Here is an 18006-nt window from a genome sequence, read left to right as displayed (position 1 = left end):
CAACTGTCCTGGTTTAAGGGACAGTATTGCCAGAAAAAGGCGAGAGTTTTTCCCAGAATGGATAGTGAAAAACTTCCCTCCCTCCCACTTTACTATAATTTGGAAATTAGGGAACTCTCAGACAATATATGTGGGTTTTGGAATAACAGTTCTTTACTGCAAGACAAACAAGAACAACATCTGCTATGAACAGATCAGTGACAAAACAGAACGAAACTCAGTCTCAATCCTTTTGTCTGGTCAGGCCACACGGTCCCGATGGAGTGGGGGCGGAGTGGCTTTTTTTTTTCTCAGTCGCGGGAACTGCAGGAGCAGGCAGGCGACCGCGGCAGGGCCGTCCCAGGTAGGAGACAGGTGAAGGAAATGAAACCTCTGCTCACCCTTTGCATCCTGGTTCTCAGCGCTGTTCTCAGAAGCAGGAAGCTGTAGCAGTGTCGGAGTGCAGGACCTGGTCGCACCACGGAGCAAGAAAGAAGTTCTCTCCTCTGCGTTCCAGCCGGCCAGCTCGAGTGGCTCATCACAGGGACAAAGCAATTTACAGCTATTCATGCCCACCCCCTCTTTTGTCTTGGGTAATCAAACCGGCTGGGTACTTTGATATGCTAATGGAAAAAATTCTTTCCACTGAGGGAACGAGTAAAAAAACTCCCCCAACCCCTAACAACGACCAATGTTCCTGACCTCTGTTTCTTTTTAAGTAAAGAAATGGCAGTGCCCTCTTTTCTGAAAACAGCGTACTGCAGGAATGAGAGAATGAGAAAAACATGCGTAATTATTAACATAGGAACACTAATTACCACAGTGGTGTGGTTGAACAGAGAGGACTTCAGTGGGTTTTCCCACCGATGCAAATTGTGAAATGCTAGTAGCATTGCACTCTTCCAGCTTTCAGCAGTCATGGTGAAGCTTGTAGTGCTATTTGTGACAGTAGCTGTAACTATGTTTGTACAAAGGCGCAAATGCCGTCATGAAATTAACTTAGAGTCAAAACTGTATTTAATTTCCTCATGTTCAAATTCTTCCGATGGTTTTTGAATACTGTTACCCAAGCTTCATTCTTTATAATGAAAAATCAGGTGCTTCCCATCTCAAACTCGCTTGAGCCAGTAGTTCTTCAAGGGAAAGGGAGCAGAGGATTGTTCTCTGTCACTGCAAGTGACTTTTGTGTGCAGGTTACTTGCCTGAAAGTAAAGCTTTTTTTATGCTAAGTTTTTGTTGTGTTGAGCTTGTGCACACATGGGCTTTTGTTTTCTGGCTCCTTTTTTTCACTTGTATGAGATGATAGTGGGAGGGTAGTTGCCTTTGATTCCTTCTTACAGTCTAGAGAAACATTAAGTGCAATTTCTGATTTGTTACAAGTGGGGCTTCTCTGGCTTCCTACTATGTATTTGTGCAATCCTAATGTTACTCTTCCTGTGGTGAGTTGACTTTCCTGAAGATAGTATCACTGTGAGATTTGGGACTGATAATCTCTGTGTTGTGTGGTTATCAAGGACAGAGGATTTATTTACCAAACAGTGCAGGCTGTACCTGCATTGCATCATCACATGCAGCTAAATATTAAGTGCTACTGGTTGAGTCCATTTTAAGTGGGGAAATTAGTGAAGTACCTGTTTCCACACTGCCTGTTTCAGTGCTGAAAAGCTTGACATGTTTGTTTTTCTTCTTCAGAAACACATTTTGTACTAATGCTTAGGTGTTTACTCCCAGGGAAGGATCTTAATGCTGCTCAGGTGTTTTCTATGAACTTGCTATCTTGATTCAAAATCGTTTTCAACTTTAGTATGTCCCTTTCCCATTGAATCAGTACTGGCTTTTGAACACTTGTCTTGGATAAATTAGCATCCCTGGATGAAGGGCACGTACTCTAATCCAAAGCAAGGCAAGAAAATAAAATGCCTCTTCGATAATAAGAGGTTTTTTTACTTTTGCTGGATGGAAAACTGAAAGTGCTGTGAAGATGATCTGTGTGGCCATGGTACTGTCAAGGAAGAAATGAAGATTTAGTCTTGGTGGTTCGACCACTTTACAAATCTTCCTTTTAGAAATTTGAGTCTGAAAACACTAAGTTAATCTCTAGTGTGTGCTGCGAGATCTGTCTTTTGCACTGCTGTATCTCTCTCTCCAGTGTCACACTGAGACCCAGCAGAAAAGTTGTGTAGTTTCTAATGAGAGCTTTGTACTGTTATTGCTGTGGGTTGAAAGTTTCCTGTCTGCCTTTCACAGAGAAATTACAACAGGTCATCCTCACCCATGGTGCTGGCTTCAGCATCACTGCAGCACCACTATTTATGTTCTTGAAGATGTCAGATGAAGGCCTTTTTTGTCCTACTGAGTCATTAATACTGTGTTCCAGTTTATTTTTTACTCGGGAATTTACCTAACTGAAGAATGAAATTACTTACTTTGTTTTTCTCCACTTTCTTTGATGCTCCTACAAAAGAGTTTTGGCAGTATGAAAAAGTAGGAGAAATTGCAATGATGCTTCTCAGGATACTTCCTCTAACGTAGTTTTACATTTCTACTCATAGCAGTTCAGTTTTGTCTCACAGATCTAATGCAAAGTATCTTTCTCCTAAGTGTTCACAATCATGATATCCCAACTCCCCATTTTATCAGATGTCAACCTATCTTGGAGAGAAGGCTCTTTACAGATTTTTTGCAGAGGCCTAAAGGTAAGCAAGTTGTCGGGATCATATAGCGAGTATATGGCAATGGTATGAAAAACAGAACCTGGATCCCAAGACTTTTATTGTGGTACTTTAGCTATAAGATCACCTGTCCTGCTTTGCAGAGGTCAAGAGAAAGTTCTTCATTTCCCTGTAACTCTTGCACATGAGTGTTTTTCTGCTTCAGTAGCTAGGATTTATTTCTTCACTTAGTTAAGGGGCCTCTGAAGAACAGGTTCCCTGTTTCACTTCACCCTTAGCAGAAAGCACCTTTTTGAATGTACTGTACTCACCCTGTGCAAAGCTTAATTTGTATTCTTTCCTTCCCACATGTCAGCGTGCCAGGTTGGCTCTTAGGAGCCATGCAGCTCTGTATTGCATATGGTCTCATCATTGCAGAAATAGGATTGTACTGGCTAAGACCATGATGAATTCTTTAAGATTGCCATAAAGCACTGCTGCAGCCTTGCCCAGGAGACAGTTATTCCAGAGCACTATTAGCTAGGAGAGGCGGTTAGTGTGTCTTTAACTGAATGGTGCCAATGGGAATGGTGTTAGGCAGTGTAACCGCAAGCTCGGCCTGAAACACGACCAACCTTGAAACCCTATCTCTACCCCACTAACCCATGCAGGCTGACTTCATCCTGTGTTGGGAGACCATGTGGGTTGCATCAATGCCTGAAATGTAACTGCATCCTGGCAGTAGGGCAGATCCTGCCTGTGTGACCGATAATGTGCCACTTGAAGCAGGTGAGGAATTGCATTTATGCTTGTTTTGTGTAGCTGACCATGGCAGACTGACTTCAAAGGCTCCCTGTTGTGCCAATGTCCTGGGTTACCAGAGTGGGAAGTGTTGGCTGTGCTCTTTGGGCTAAATCAAGGTCTGGGGCAGGTTCTAAACAGCTATTTAAAAAATGAGAATGTGAGATGATGTTTCTCAAGGGTGCTTCCCAGCAGAGCCTGTAATCCCTCAACTAGGATTTCCCCACAAAAGGTGCTTCCAAGTGTTATACGTTCACAAAGCTTTTGGCAGGATAGTCTCATCTTCATGATAGATGAAACTGGGTGCCAGAGGCTTGCCCTTGCATTCACAGTTCTCTGGCTTTGCAAAGCTCTTCCTTGTGCCCCTTGATCTAAAACATCCCACAAAAGTGAGCTCCCTGGTGTGAGGGGAGGCTGTAATGGACCTGGAAAGTATTAATTGAGAGCCAGCCTTTCTTATTTTGCTAAGTCCCTGCCTTAGTTACGAGACACAGTGAGAAAAGGGAGATGACCATTTTTCTTTTTTGTGCTGGGTGAAAGTCACTCTCTTACAGGAGTGCAGAGCAGTGGAAAGCCTGATGTGTGACTGCCACGATAAGCTGGTTGTTTTCCCTTTTCTCCTCCTCACGCTGTGCTGGGCTTATCTGGCTGCCTGAGTTATGTTAAGTAGCGGGTGCATGCTTGCTCTCCATTCTCCTCGCTGCTTTGCTCCTTGGATTTCAATTCCAAACATGGTTATCCATTTGGGGTCTCTCTCCGTTTCACTGCCAAGAGATACACATTCCACACTCAACACCAGCTCCCTCTACTGCTGTCTCACAGTTGCTATTCCATTTGCTGCAGCGCAGGCAAGACAGGCGGTGCAAGGAGATCTCTGTCCTGTCCGTGAATTTTCTAGTTAGTGTCCTTGACTTTTTTTGACTGAGCTCTTTTGGCCTCACATTTGCCAGCTTCTTTTCTCACTGTTGTGGCTAGGAAGGGGGCCAGCCGACGCATTGTGAGCCACAGAGGAGAAGTGAACGCTTTTGGAATTTTTCGGGTGCTAAAACATTTGGTAGCACTTTTTTAGCATGTTACTCTAAAGCACTACTGTGGGACCAGACAGTGCTCAAGAGGAAGAGGAGGAGGAACAGCTACCCAGCAGTTCTGGTTTCCAACCTCTGCAGCACCTTTTGTGTATGACAATTCATTTTGAGCACAGGACGGCTGGGGAGGGTGGGGAGTGGGGAAGGATGAGTGCAAACAGCCTCTCTTGGGACCAGGCTGTTCTCCAACCTCCGGTGTGTGATGCCTGGACTGAAATTATGGAGGAAGCAGCCTACCAGCTGGCCAGCTGTATTGTTCTCTTGGGTTACATGGGGGGCAGTGGCATCTTTGGGTCCCTCTATATCTTTGGCCTCCTGGCCCCAGGCTACTTCTGCTATGCTCTGTGGGGCTGGCTGAGCGCTTGTGGGCTGGATATCTTCATCTGGAACATGCTGCTGGTCCTTGCCTGCTTGCTTCAGCTGGCTCACCTGGCTTACCGGCTCCATAGAAACACCATCCAAGAAGAGTTTGACCTCCTCTACAAGACCATGTACCTGCCCTTGCAGGTGCCCCTGGAAGTCTACAAAGAGATCGTGAAGTGCTGTGAAGAGCAGGTCCAGTCACTAGTCAGAGACCAGAATTATGCAGTGGAGGGCAAGACACCCATTGACCGCCTCTCGTTGCTACTGTCTGGCAGGTAAAGGCTCCCCCATTTCTGAACAAAATCTGACAGCAAACTGCTGTGGCTTATTGTTGTATTATCACCCTCTGTAGAAACTGGGGTGAGGATTGTTTCCTTCCTCTGAAAAAAGATCTGAGATATGTCAAGGTTTGTTGGGGAAGGGGGAAATTTCTGTTTTGAGATGTTAGTTTTGTTTTGTTTTTCTAACTTAAGAGTATTTCAGGGAATGGTTTGCAGACTCAAGCTGCAGGCAATAAAGTGGCCAGCTCAGCCTTACCTGTGGTACTTTTGATGAATCCTTACCCCTTTGTCTGTCATTTTGAAGTGATCTTATTTCTGATGAGAGTAGATTGGCTGTGAGAATGTGCTTCTCAAGGCAGGAGAGCAGTGTGTCTAGACCTATGGTCTGTGGGGGTACCAGGCACACCTCTGTGATGTGAAGAGCTGTGTGCTGAGGCCTCAGTTCACCTACTCTCCCTGGCCAGCAGTGTTCAGGGGGAAGTTCCTGTTCCCAACACCCCAACCCTCAGGGCTTTGACATTTTTCATTTTGAGCATCGTTTCATCAAAAGAGTGAGTATTCTTCTGTGATATATCCTGCCTAATCAGATGCCCTTCCTTCCCTGTGCTGTCAAGCATTTGTGATATTCCTTCTTCTGGACCACCAAGGATAACCTTAGGGACCTCTAGACAGTCACACTGGACATATAACTGAATTAACTCTGCTGATCAAGTACTGGCATTTGTTCGCCTGAGATCCTGTAGTATGCATTTAGCACCATATTCACTTAATGATTTGCAAAATCCAGATGCATACAAATAGCAATAGTGTTGGCTTCCAGTCTGCTGCCAGGAACTTGACACTAATGTTATGTAAGAATGGGAAAGGAAAAAGATCTCTAAATAGGAGCAGTGCTGAGCTGCAGGAGGTGTATCTCACAAGGATTTTCCTTTGGGGATACAAAGCATAACTTGGGGCTGCTGTTTTACTGCAGTGGCCAATCCTCTCTGGTGAGGGAGTGTGTGAAGAAGAATGGCTGATCTTCCTTTGTTTTGGTGTTGGTCCCTTTTCTAAGACATGTTAAGAACATCCTGGGTCCACCAGGATGTTGAATGGCAAAGCACTGGAGAGAAATTTGGTATGTGTGTTTCCAGTAGCTCTTCCCCTTACCTAACATCTGTGGTGAGCAGCTGGCTCTGAAGTTTACTGTATCTGCAAATAATATTGATGGGGAAGAGTATTTCTGTCTTGACCTGCAATGGATAATGTGATGCTACTTTGAGAGCATGAAACTGCTGTAACACACAGTGACTAGTTGTTGGGCACTCTTTTGCAATGGGAAGTATGCATCTTGACTGGTAAAAGATGCTCCATGGAGATGGGAATGGATTTACATTTCCTAGTACCCTCTCTATTGCCTTGTGAGGTCCTTGCTGACCCAGCAGAGTATTGCTGTGGTGGTGCTCCCTCTTAAACTGAGCAAGTGGAGTCTTGGAAATGCAGAGTATGCCTGGATCAGGAAATGTGCCTTACAATCCCTGACCCTTTCCAGGCAGCACTGGAAAGTCAAAGTTAACTCCTGGAGGCAAGAATTGCCTTGGTGCATCGAAGAACAGTGGTACATGGTGAGAGGAAAGCAAGGGGCCCCAAGTCTGGTGATGCAGAGCTATGAATAGAACTCCAGAGTGCCCTGGCATTGTCCTCGCTTCAGGCCTATGCAGGTCCTTCTCTATGCCCACTGCAGAGCTGAGTGCACATTCGCAATTGCAGGCAATTGAGCAAAAGTAGGCAAAAGGGATACTTAGAAGGCCAAGAGAAAGTGAGCAGTAATATGCAGCAAACGATGAGCTCTCAGGGTGATCTGTGAGTAATCATGGGCAGGAGGATTTTGGGGGATCCTGAGTGTAATGACTTCCAGTACCAAGACTGGTTATACCCTCGTGCAGTCCTGGAGACAGGAGGAAGATACAAGCACAAAGAGCCACAGCCTGGCTTAGAAGTACCTAGAAAACAGCAGCAGTCCTCTGGGCTGAGAAGTCCTGTGTCAGGCTGTCTTTGTAGCACGAAACAGAAAACAGGTGGAATATGGGGAAGCGGCAGCAAACAGTTTCCCACAGAGAAAGGAGGGATAGCCTCATCAATAAAACACCTGCAGCTGTCTCAAGAGGGTACGAGATACATGTGAGACAAGTATTTCTTTCCTCCCTGCTGGGACACACTGTTTGAGCTATCAGGTTTTTGTGACATCTGTTTTGTGGCCTAAGCCTGTCTGCCTCACCTGTCCTTTACAGGATTCGAGTGTGCCAGGATGGACAGTTCCTTCACTACGTCTTTCCATACCAGTTCCTGGACTCTCCAGAGTGGGAGTCACTGCGACCCTCTGAGGAAGGGACTTTCCAGGTAACCCCAGCTCAGCTTCGCTCCTTGGTGCTTTGCTGCATGGCTGAGAAGGCAGTAGAGAGGCCTCATGCCATTCAAAGCTGACCAGGAATACTTCCCAGCCAGCACAGGATTGTGTGATCAGCTGATTTAACCTTTTTTTCTGTCTTGTTCTGAAGACTTCAGTGCATGCTCCTACTATCTGCTGATAGCAAGGAGGATGGAGTATGGTGCTCCTTCCAGTTTATCAGGCAATCAAGGTGTCAGATTGCTGGCTCTCTTCCCTTATGGTGTTCTCTAGTACCTGTACTGATTCATTTGCCCTGCATGCTGCTAGCAAGGTGCATTGTCTTAGCATCAGGATGGCAGCCGTGGCAATATGCAGCAGTGATGTCAATCCATAAGCATCCTACTCCTCACAGAAGTTTCTGATGGTCATGTGTTTTGGGTGGAGAAGTAGAAAGGATGATTCACACCCAAATATGGTTCTTTCTGAGCAGAAGGATCCCCTGCTGAGAGGCCAGACCAATTCTCATTTGCAGTAACTGAAAAGATTTTGGCCTTGCTGTCAACACCCCAGTGTTTCTTTGGCTTTCCTCCTGGAGAAGATTACTTAAGCCTACATCCCTCTGTCTTTAACACACATCCCAGGATGGCCTGATACCTGTCGGGATGTCAATCCTTATGTCAGTTAGGGCATATGAGGAGGGATTTTGCTAATCCCTTGAGAGCATGCAACAGTCGTGAGGGAATGTTGCTTTCTAATGAGGATAGCTCCAAGCAGACTTGGTTAAACCAGGGCAGCTCTCCAAATCTGCTTTCCTAGGGTCTGAAATTGGCTCATGTGGAAAGGGTCGTGATGATTGCTCCTGAAAACAGTGCCAACACCAGTGATTATGGCTGCAAGAGATAGCTGCCTGTGTGACTGAGGCATAGAGCTACAGACTATGTGCAGAAATAGGGATGTTGGGCCAAGGTAATGAAGTAGAAAAGGCAACAACAGCATGGCTGTGCTAGGACTGGTGGTATCTCATGTTTTGCACAGGTCTTCAATTTGGCTGCAGACTGCTGTTAGCTCCTGGGCTGTATTTGCCCAAGAATCTAGCAGGGAGAGTGATGGCTGCGCAGTGCTCTGGGCAGGGAAATGGCTGACTGCAGGAATGTAACCTGCAAAGACATCCACAGCATTTTCTGAGCTGATTTCCGTAGAACTGAATGTTCCCAAACTTCCTGAGGGTCTTTATCCGTGGTGTGTGAGACAGCTTGGGAGCAGGCTGGTGCCAGGCTGCATCAGCCCTGCCAGCACCACACTCTGGCATATTTCCTGCTCTGCAAGACAGGGCTGGTCAGTGAGGTCAGCTGTGCATGGCATCAGGATGGGGAGGCAGAGCCCTAGGTAGGGAAGGCCACATGCTGGGAATGCCTAAACCCTACGTGTGCTTAGGGAGGAGCATGAAGAAGCAGCAGCTGTGCGAGACCAGCTGTCATCAGGTGTGACTTGACCCGTCTGTGTACTTGGAAGCACCTTACTCTTGGTGGCCTTGCTTAACCATGGTGATGTGCTTTTGGCAGCTGTTTAACCCACTAGTCTGTCTCACCTGAGTAGTTAATAAAACTGTAACTTATCTCAGCCTTATTCCTTGCAACACAATAATTTGGTTTAAAAAGTGCATGTTGGACTCTGGGTCTTTGCTGAAGAGGACATGGAAGGTTTTTCTTGCCCCTTGGCTCTGGATTGAACAATTTCAATTCTGAGGCCCCTGAAAAATGGTAGAAGCATGACTTAATCTATAAGAATAGCTGGTTTCCTTGAGCTTTCTGCTTTGGCTGTCTGCTTCCCACAGGACTCTTAGGTCCCAATGCGTGAGGGAGTTTGGTTTCAGGGTTAGCACTTTCATCCAGAAGGCAGAATTACAGGCTCTTGCTGATGCTGGAGCACTTGTGTCAGGGGGGATTTAAGAGTGAACTCTGTCTTGCTGACTTGGATTGGTGGCAGGTTTGCTTATTGCATCTCAATCCCTCAAAGGAAGGAATCACTTTCAATCACTGCCAGAAATTGGTTAGGAAAATGTGATTCCAGTCATTTCAATTTCTGTATGACCATTCTTTTTGCTTGATTGGCCTGGGAAAATTCTCAGGTTTTATCTCCTATATTTCTTTCATCAGACAGCTGTTTGCAGGGCAATGGTGTTAAATATCAAACCCAAGGACACACACATGCAGCCAAGCCATGTTCAGCTTCCCAGTGGCCCTGTGCCATGGTGGCTGACCAAGGAGACCCCTGGGCACAGAGTGGAAGGGAGCCCCCAGGATATTTTGGCTCTGGCACTTGTTCGCATGCCAGTGTCTCCATTACACTCGGATATTCTTATTTGGTCCAGGGCAGTTTGACCCTCCCTGCATTTCTTGTCTTTATTATTATTATTTATTATAATGTACACTTACATCCTATATAATGTTTTTGACTGAAATTGTTCTTGTCGTACACATACAGGAAGAAGTCTCTCTTTACACTGGCAAAACCAGAAGGAAAATGAAACATACTCTAAAAGCAGTCCAATAAACACTCATGAGTTTTCTACATATACATGAACACAATTGTCCTGGTTTAGAGGACAGGTGTCTGCTAAGAAAGGCAGAAGACTCTCTTTGAAATGAAGAATGTAAACCCCATCCCTCCAAATTATTATAATTTTGAAATTAAGGGGCTCTCAGGCAAAGATATGGAATGGGAATAACAGTTCTTTACACGAAAACTAAAATAGAAATGCAGTATTATAAAGAACAAACCCAAAACACTGACAGAGTCAGAATACAACCTGATACCTTGTCAGTCAGGGTGTTGGTAGCAGTCTAATTTAATGGTGGCTGCAGTCCTGCTGGAGTGACAGATATTGTTCCGTTGAAGCAGTGGTCCTGTAGAAGGGTGCAGTTTTCCTCCGAAGGTCCAGTGATGATGTGGGAAGGTCTGGTTTTCCTCTGGAATCCAGTGGAAAAGGCTGCTTTGGTGTTCTAAATATCAGTTTTTATCTGGGTAGGAAAGGCTTGGCTCCTTCCCCTGGCTGGAGCATCTCACAATGGGATGATGTAATTTTATCAGTCATACAGTGGGACTCAGTGGGCCATTAACAGAAGATACCTCCCTGGAGGAAGGATGGGTTGTGGAAAAGATAAAGATGACTGCCCCACCTGGTTCTAACAGATGGCCCATTAGCAGATAATATGTCCCACGGAGATAAGGATCACTGCCCCACCTGGCTTCAACAGATGGTGAATAGATACTTTTTGGTCACATCCTGCATTGCAACTTAAGGCAGCAATAAAACCTTTTCCTCTCTCACTGAGCTGTGCTGTACAATGTCCTTTAAGGCCCTTCAGGCCTACAGAGTCCATCAGAATTACTGAGACATGATGTCCTTCAGGCACAGGATTACCAGACAAGCCTTTCAGGTGGCCCTTCCAACACTCAGGGCCTTCTTGGAGCAGGGCTTGTGAGGCTGTGCAATCCAGCAGCAGCATGGGTCAGCAGCCTCCCCCAGGGCTACTTACTGGTGACTCACACTGACTGAGCATGCAGAAATATCCCCTTCTGTAGCATTTCTGTGGAGGGATGGGGGTGTCTGTGCTGCCCTGTTCCTTTCAGCTACATCACTCAGATATCAATAGGGAGCATTATCTGAAAGCAAGAGGGTGAATCGTAGCCATCCATGTGGCTGGGTTAAATGAGGACATGCTACTAATTGCATAGGAAAATGGGGTCTTTGCCTCCTTAGGGAGAGAAAACAGCAGCAGGTAAGGCTTTATCCAGTCATTCAACTAGGACAATCTGGCTCTCCAGCCCCACCATCTCCAAGGAGAATAGGATTCGAAGGGGATGAGGGTATTCCCTGGAGTGAAGCACATGGCTTCCCATGTAAGTCCCAGGCAATGGGACTTACTCCACTGGCTCTCTGCCCCACAGGTCACACTGACAGCTGAGACCAATTGCAGCTACATTACCTGGCCAAGGAGGAAGCTGTATCTCCTCCTGAGGAAGGACCGCTACATTGCCCGGCTCTTCTCCTCCCATCTGGGCTATGACATCTCAGAGAAGCTCTACTCCCTCAACGAGAAGCTCTTTGCCAAGTTTGGCCTTCGCTTTGACATCCGTTTGCCCAGCCTCTACCATGTCCTTGGACCAACCTCTTCCGAGGGGAAGTTGGAGGACTGTGAGGAGCTGCTGCCTGGCTCTGGCCAGGCCAGCATCTCTGAGCCGCCACCGCTGGGTCTGCACCCCCGGGCATCCCGGCCTGACAGTGACCTGCTGGGTGAGGACTCCACCAGTCTTGTCTTGGAAGATTTTGCTGAGTTGACAGGGTCTTTTATGGACTATGTGAGCGAAGGGGAGTATATGAAGTGAGGGCACTCCTGGCATGGGCACACCTCACCCTGTGTGGGACCTTTGCGTAAGTACCCACTTGCAGAGCAAGTCTGTGCGTGATGCATCTGCCTGGACAGAGCACTGGCCTCCATTTGCCATGGGTTTGCACCTCTGCTGTGTTTCTTGGCCTGCTGCCCCAAGGAATCCCAGAAGGTGGACTCAAGCTGTGTGGTTTTCCTAAGGAAGTAGAGCAGGGCAGAGCCTTGACTCCAGTCACTAGCTGTACTGTGGGGTAGAAGGGCCAGTAACCTAGCCATAGAAAGCTCTTCCCTGCCCAGTTCTCCCCGCATCCCTGAAGAGAGGCAGAAAACACTGAAATGGTGTCCAGGCGGGCAGGTGGTACACAAGTGATCACAGAGACCATGAGATGGAGCTATGCCAGGAGATACTCCATTAGTGAGCTGAGCAAGAGCTCTGCTGGTGAGAGAGCACACATCCCAGGAGATGCCAACAGGACTAGAAACAGCTCCAAAGTTTATAGCAGCTTGGTAGCAAGGAGTTGCTATAAATCCTGCAAGTGCTCAGTCTGGGCAGGGGGAGGAAGCTCAGGGTCCTCCTTTTCCCTGTCCACCACAGCTCATCCCAGCATTTGATTTGCCCTCCTTGTTTCTGCTGAGATTCATCTCTGCCAGATCAGTAAGGTGTTGGAAAGTCTGCCCTGGGTGCTGTAGGTCTTGCCTTCAGTCACCCGGGGTGGACTGACAGGGTAAACATTGTTTTAAGATACCCCAAACTGCTTTCCAGTGAGTGGGAATGAGATACCAAATAAGATTAAAAAATGCCAGCTCCTTACTCCACGAGGGAAAAACATTTTTGTGCCTGGTGACTGTTGAGGCAGAGGAACAATGCAGGCAAACAGAAATAGATGGGAGAGTGACTTGTACTTGAAATTCAAATCCTAGTGGCCAAGAGAGAAATTCCACCCTGAGCTACTTTTAGCTAGCCATTGCATGCCAGCTGCTGCACACCGGCTGCAGACCCCAAAATGTGCATTCCTGCTGCCACCCACAATAATCCAGCTGCCAGGCACCAAGCTTGGGACTGGGATTTCTGTCCTAGAAGTGGCCCCTGCATGTGTCTCAGTTGGGTCTGCACAGCAGGGAGGAAGTTGCAGGGCTGGGCTGCAGCTGGGGTGGCTGCCTTCTATAAAACACCTTGAACACAGAGCAGCATTGCACCCTGATCTTCTCTATGCCTGCTTGGGTCTATTTTTGCCTGTGCTGTGGACTCAGTGGCAGAGAGCATTGGCTCCTGGCATGATCTCTGACAACTCTGCAGTATTCTTCATATTATCTGGAATATGAAACAGGTGGCCAGGGAAGGAACAAATATATTTGGTTTTGCCAGAATCAGATAAAGAGTTAGCAAGAGTTTTGATTAGGGTTTTATTGTTGAGGTTGTTTGGTTTTGTGTAGTTGGTTGTTGTTGTTTTCTTTTTTAAGGAGGCACGGAGAGAAAAAAAATAAATGCACATTTGTCCTAGGACTGTGAAGCCCCTGGTTTTGCTGGTAGGTCCGCTGGCGATATGAATTTGCAGCTTTATCAGTCCTTACTTGGAGAGGCAGGAACACTGAATCACTTATGAGGCATCCATCCTCCTAGCTGTCTGAGTGTCTGCAAAAGCCTGCAATCACAAGTGAATGCAAGTAGAGTTGGGAACATGGCAAAGTCATGTTGCCTGTGCTTTGATTCTATTTTGCCTTCTCAGAAGAAGGATATCCATTCTACCATTGCTGGTAGAATTCTCCTACTTGATCAATCTCAATAAAACCAGAATTTCAAATGCAATTAAAAAGGGAAAGAGGCAGGTAGCTTTTTTAAAAAAAAATTCCACCCATTTTTGGCAGTGAGGCAGTACTGTGAACATACGCACTTGAGGTGTGTGTGTGTTAGGCAAAACTTTGCTACACAGCAAAACACTGTCCTTTCTTTCACATAGTCCTGCTGTGAGCTGGAAGCTTTTGTCTTTCTAGATCTTGTGACTGAGACAGTGTCAAGGTGTGCTTCTATTCGCAGTAGAGACCTGCATGAAAACCTATATGTTTAGAGGCTTGCATTTAAGGTGGGAGAGGAAGATGATCTTCCTTGTCTGTCAGTCTGGAGGCAATAGACAATATGGTATTTTAATTTTTAAAGTAATTACACAAGAAATCCAAAACTCTGTTTAGTGTGCTCATGTAGTGGAATGAGAGCTTCCCTGTTACCCTACTTGGCGCTTCTGTGTCCTAACCACATCACATCCCAGCACATCACAGCACATCCCATCACATCCCACATCACATCCCAGCCAACAGCAGTTCTCACATCTGGACAATATTCCACAGTGACTTGAGTGCCTCACCACAAAAACTGGTGATACAGAGGGGCTGCAGGATTTCCCTCCATCCAAACACTTGTCACAGCTCAGCAAATAATCTGACCAGGTTTGCCATGGCTCAGGTAAAGCACTTTCGTAACTTTTTATTACATCTGTAATAAACAGGGAAACCCCCTGCATTGTTATTGTTCAGGGTAAGTCCCTGGGGTCAGAGCTTCCCTGGGGCTTTCCCCTGGCCTGTGCTCTCACCTCCTTCCCCTGTAACTCCCAATGTGGGTAATCACCTTGCAGTTCTCTAAATTCCCCATGCTGAAGTGCTTCTGTGGGCCATGTTTCTTTTCTGTCACTACAACAGCCACCTTGCAACACTACAGTTCAGGAGGGCTATTCTTGAATGCCCAAAGTGCTACAAAGTTCAAACACCAGAAAATATTAATGGAAGATATATTGGCCTACTATTTGTGTCGTCTAGTTCCTTGAAATCATTTCTAGTCTGCTTATGAGTAAGATGGACTGTGATATCTCACTGATGAGCACATTCTTTCTATAAGGAGGATGATGCCTGTTTGAAGTTCTGTTCAGTACTTGCTTTAACAGTGTACTGCTGTATAGCTCCAGAGGAAACGAAGCTTTATTCCTTGCGTGGAAATGTAAACAACCAAGAGCAACCTGCTTTTTCTCCTGTTCATATTGCATTTGTTCTAGTTTGTTGCTATCAAGTGCTTGCAGGATATGTAGCTGCTGCTACCTGGTTTTTTGCAATTGCATCTTGGGGCTGCGTTTCTATTTGGCGGGTGAGATGGGTGGATGGATGCTTGATGGTCTGCAACTTGGTATCTAAGTGAGTAGTTAATGTTTTGTACCTGCTTTGAGAATAAAGGAAAAGGAGCTGTGGGCTTTGTTTAACCAATATCACAGAAGGCACTTTGGAAGGGTTTGTTTTTGTCATCTTGGAATGGGTACATAACCCTGTTTCCTGATTTATCAGTTATTGAAGAATTACATTTAGGAGGGGAGGGGAGAAGAACAGGTAATGGTGGGCTCCATGGGGTTTGTGTCTTGGAAATGTTTTAAAGTATGATAGTAATGGTGCGCTCTCTTTCTCTCTCTCTTCCCACCCCCCCACCCCTTTCTTCCTTGGCCTCCTTTTCCTTCCTCCTCTACTGCATTCCTTCTGCAGCCTCTGAAAACCATCTCCAGAGTTGTCACCCTCTCTGCAAAGGACGAGCTCCTCTGGCTCCCACTCAGACCCCTGAACTCTAGGGAGCAACAGGCTGCTTTGATCCTGAAGCCCTTCCAAGGGAGCAGATGCTCACACAGGTTTTTGACCAGAGACACTCTAGCATGCAGAGACGTCTGCCAGCAGATATATCTATACTCAGGAGCACATGAAGCACACGCTTAAGACTGCAGTGTGACACTCCAGCACCTCCTATCCCATGGCTGTTCACCAGAGCTGCCTTCCCCAGTGTGCTTCCATGGTTTGTTTTCTAGTCCTACCTCTCTGAGATTGTCAGCAGCTCTGTCTCCGAAGTGCACCAATATCCTGCAAGCAATACCAGCCTGCTTGCAGAATCTGTGTTCCCTTTGTTTCAATGATTCCCATTAAAGTCAGAGATGAAAATTCTGGTGTTTGAGAATTTGAAGAGGGAGAAAACAGCTGGAGGGAGGGATGATTTGAAGAGCAACATCATTTAAAGCATTCTCAAGGCACAGAGTAGATAGGGCAAGGGGAAATGGGCCAGCCGACAGCTTTGGTAAAGGACTTTCAATGGAGAGTTTGATGATATGCATCTCACTGGGCATCCACTCTAATAAGACCAGAAATTGCTTTTCCAGGAGTCAGGATTTCTCATTTATGACAAGCACAACTTCTCAAACAAGCTGGCAAAAAAAGACTTCTGGTTGGTTGTTTGCCCTGATTCTTGAAATAAGAAAGAGAAGGAATTGAGATTGGGAACAGGTGTAAGCAAGAACCCTTTTTTTGTGTGTGCTCAAGGGGGACGTGACCTCAGGGTGTACAAACATCAAATGAAAAAAAAGAATGGATACAAAACATCTGTGAAGAGTGCAGCCATTGGTAGGAAGGACAGTGCCTTAATGAAAACTGTGTAGAGATGGAAGGCCTCTTCCAAGTCCAGCTGCAACAGGATTTGTCTCATAAGCTTCCCCAGCCATTTCCTCAGTCAGGGAATTGGAAGTACCTGTGGGGGGAATCCTGTGTCTTGCAGAGCCTAGTACAATCTAGTTGAGCAATGGAAGTAGGAGCCTCTCCAGGACAGTTATTCAGGGAAAGAACAAGGAATGTTTGTCCTGTCAGCACAGGGAAGGGTGTCTTTCAGTGCCTCTTGGCACAGACGCGCTAGGGCACAGCCATTCTGACTGTGGGGCTGGCTTTGTGTCAGCCCTGGGCTGGTGGAGGCAGCCCCACCTGCCCTGCCCTGCTCACACAGGGGCTGTGGCCCAGCGTCTGGTTTGGCCTGTCTTGCAAGTCTCAGCAGGGCAAAACCTGTGCCCTCGGGATCCAACACTCTCACCAAGGGCCTCTGGAATTGTGGGTATGTGGGATCTGTGATGTACACAGCTCCTTGCACTGCTCACCTTTGCTCCCACACCAGGGCAGGAGCATTGGGTTGCTCCAGGCCTGGGAATCATCCTGCTCATAGTTGTTACCATGCTCTGTCAACACACTGGTGCTTCAGCCTGACCCCGCTGCCTTTCACAGTTCGGAAATGTCTGCAGCAGGTTGACACAAGAGTTGCTGGGGTCTCTTGTGTAAAGGAACCGAATGTGCAGTGGAACTGGGTCCATCTGTTGAGGTGCTTTACACATCTGCCTGAAGCAGTGGACCAGGCTGGGCTGAGTTACACACTGCTCTTCACAGGTGTCTGCTGAGCTTGTAATCTAGTCTTCAATAAGGAACTTCTGGGAAACTCTTCAGTCATGGTGCCAACTAACATAGATCCCTCTCAGGTTGTCCGAGTCCAGCACTATCCCCCTCCCAAGTGTGTGTTGGAGATGGTATTTGTTAGCTGTCCCTCCAAATAGTCATAAGGCAGAGTCCAAAATCTAGGATGTGAACTGAAAGCAGGAGCTAATTCTGCTGTGATGCTGTCTAGTGGAGCAGGAGAAAAGGGAAAATCACTTCAGACAATTATTCATGGCAAAAATGCTTCAGCATGTCCCTCACTCCTGATCATGGAATTCTTGGGGTACTTTTCTATTGCTCAGTGAAGTCAGTATAGGGAACCAGAGGAAATAGTCAGCAGAAGATGTGATTTATGGGCAGAAATAATGAAAGATTTGTCACTCTTTATTTTGCATGATTAATAATTTATGATGGTGTGGAAAAGGTGTGGGTGTGTTGTTTCTGTGGTCATGCATCCCACTGCAATCTTTCACCAATAATTTTCAGACTTCAACTACCTTCTCAGGTCTGAATGGCTGTGCTGAGTTCCTGGGACTAATTTGTGTTAGGTGGCACTGTGGTTACAATGCTCCATTCTCCTACTAACCTTCTGTTCTGAGCAGATGGTGAAAGCGATGCAAAATTGCATCCAAGAACTCTGTGCTGCTCCTGGTGCCTGCTTCACTTTGTGTGAGCTTCAGAGAGAATTACATGCCATGAAACCAATAGGGTCTCACTCTGAAAGCATCTTGTAGCTGGGACTAGTGAGTTTCCCATTGGAGCTCTGGCTAAGAATAACTCCTTCCTGTGCCAAACTTGGACCACACAGTTTCCCCTGGCTGT

General features: G+C 46.5%; 1 protein-coding gene across 4 annotated transcripts; it reads left to right on the top strand.

The window, feature by feature from the left end:
• The first annotated feature begins 93 nt into the window (after positions 1-93).
• Positions 94-16378, top strand: POPDC2 (popeye domain containing 2). Of its 4 annotated transcripts, XM_033051605.2 has the most exons (5): positions 94-2675; positions 3302-5154; positions 7431-7539; positions 11480-11963; positions 15436-15524. In XM_033051605.2, the coding sequence occupies exons 2-4, from the start codon at positions 4610-4612 to the stop codon at positions 11915-11917; spliced, it is 1092 nt and encodes a 363-aa protein (XP_032907496.1). In that variant the 5' UTR covers positions 94-2675; positions 3302-4609; the 3' UTR covers positions 11918-11963; positions 15436-15524. The 4 variants fall into 4 exon arrangements, with proteins under 4 accessions (XP_032907496.1, XP_032907497.1, XP_042634937.1 ...); XM_033051606.2 differs by having other exon boundaries at positions 94-5154; positions 11480-11825; positions 15436-15610; XM_042779003.1 differs by having other exon boundaries at positions 94-5154.
• The last annotated feature ends 1628 nt before the right edge of the window (positions 16379-18006 follow it).

This window comes from Catharus ustulatus, chromosome 2 (assembly GCF_009819885.2).
Source record: "Catharus ustulatus isolate bCatUst1 chromosome 2, bCatUst1.pri.v2, whole genome shotgun sequence".
In the NCBI taxonomy this organism is placed as follows: Eukaryota; Metazoa; Chordata; class Aves; order Passeriformes; family Turdidae; genus Catharus; species Catharus ustulatus.
The sequence above is the reverse complement of the archived record's forward strand: the minus strand, read 5'-3'. Positions and strand labels throughout refer to the sequence as shown.

Coding starts and splice junctions, on each gene's coding strand:
- POPDC2 (XM_033051605.2), top strand. CDS start 4,610: ATGACAATTCATTTTGAGCACAGGACGGCTGGGGAGGGTGGGGAGTGG. Junction 5,155..7,430: donor TCGTTGCTACTGTCTGGCAG/GTAAAGGCTCCC, acceptor TGTCCTTTACAG/GATTCGAGTGTGCCAGGATG. Junction 7,540..11,479: donor CTGAGGAAGGGACTTTCCAG/GTAACCCCAGCT, acceptor TCTGCCCCACAG/GTCACACTGACAGCTGAGAC.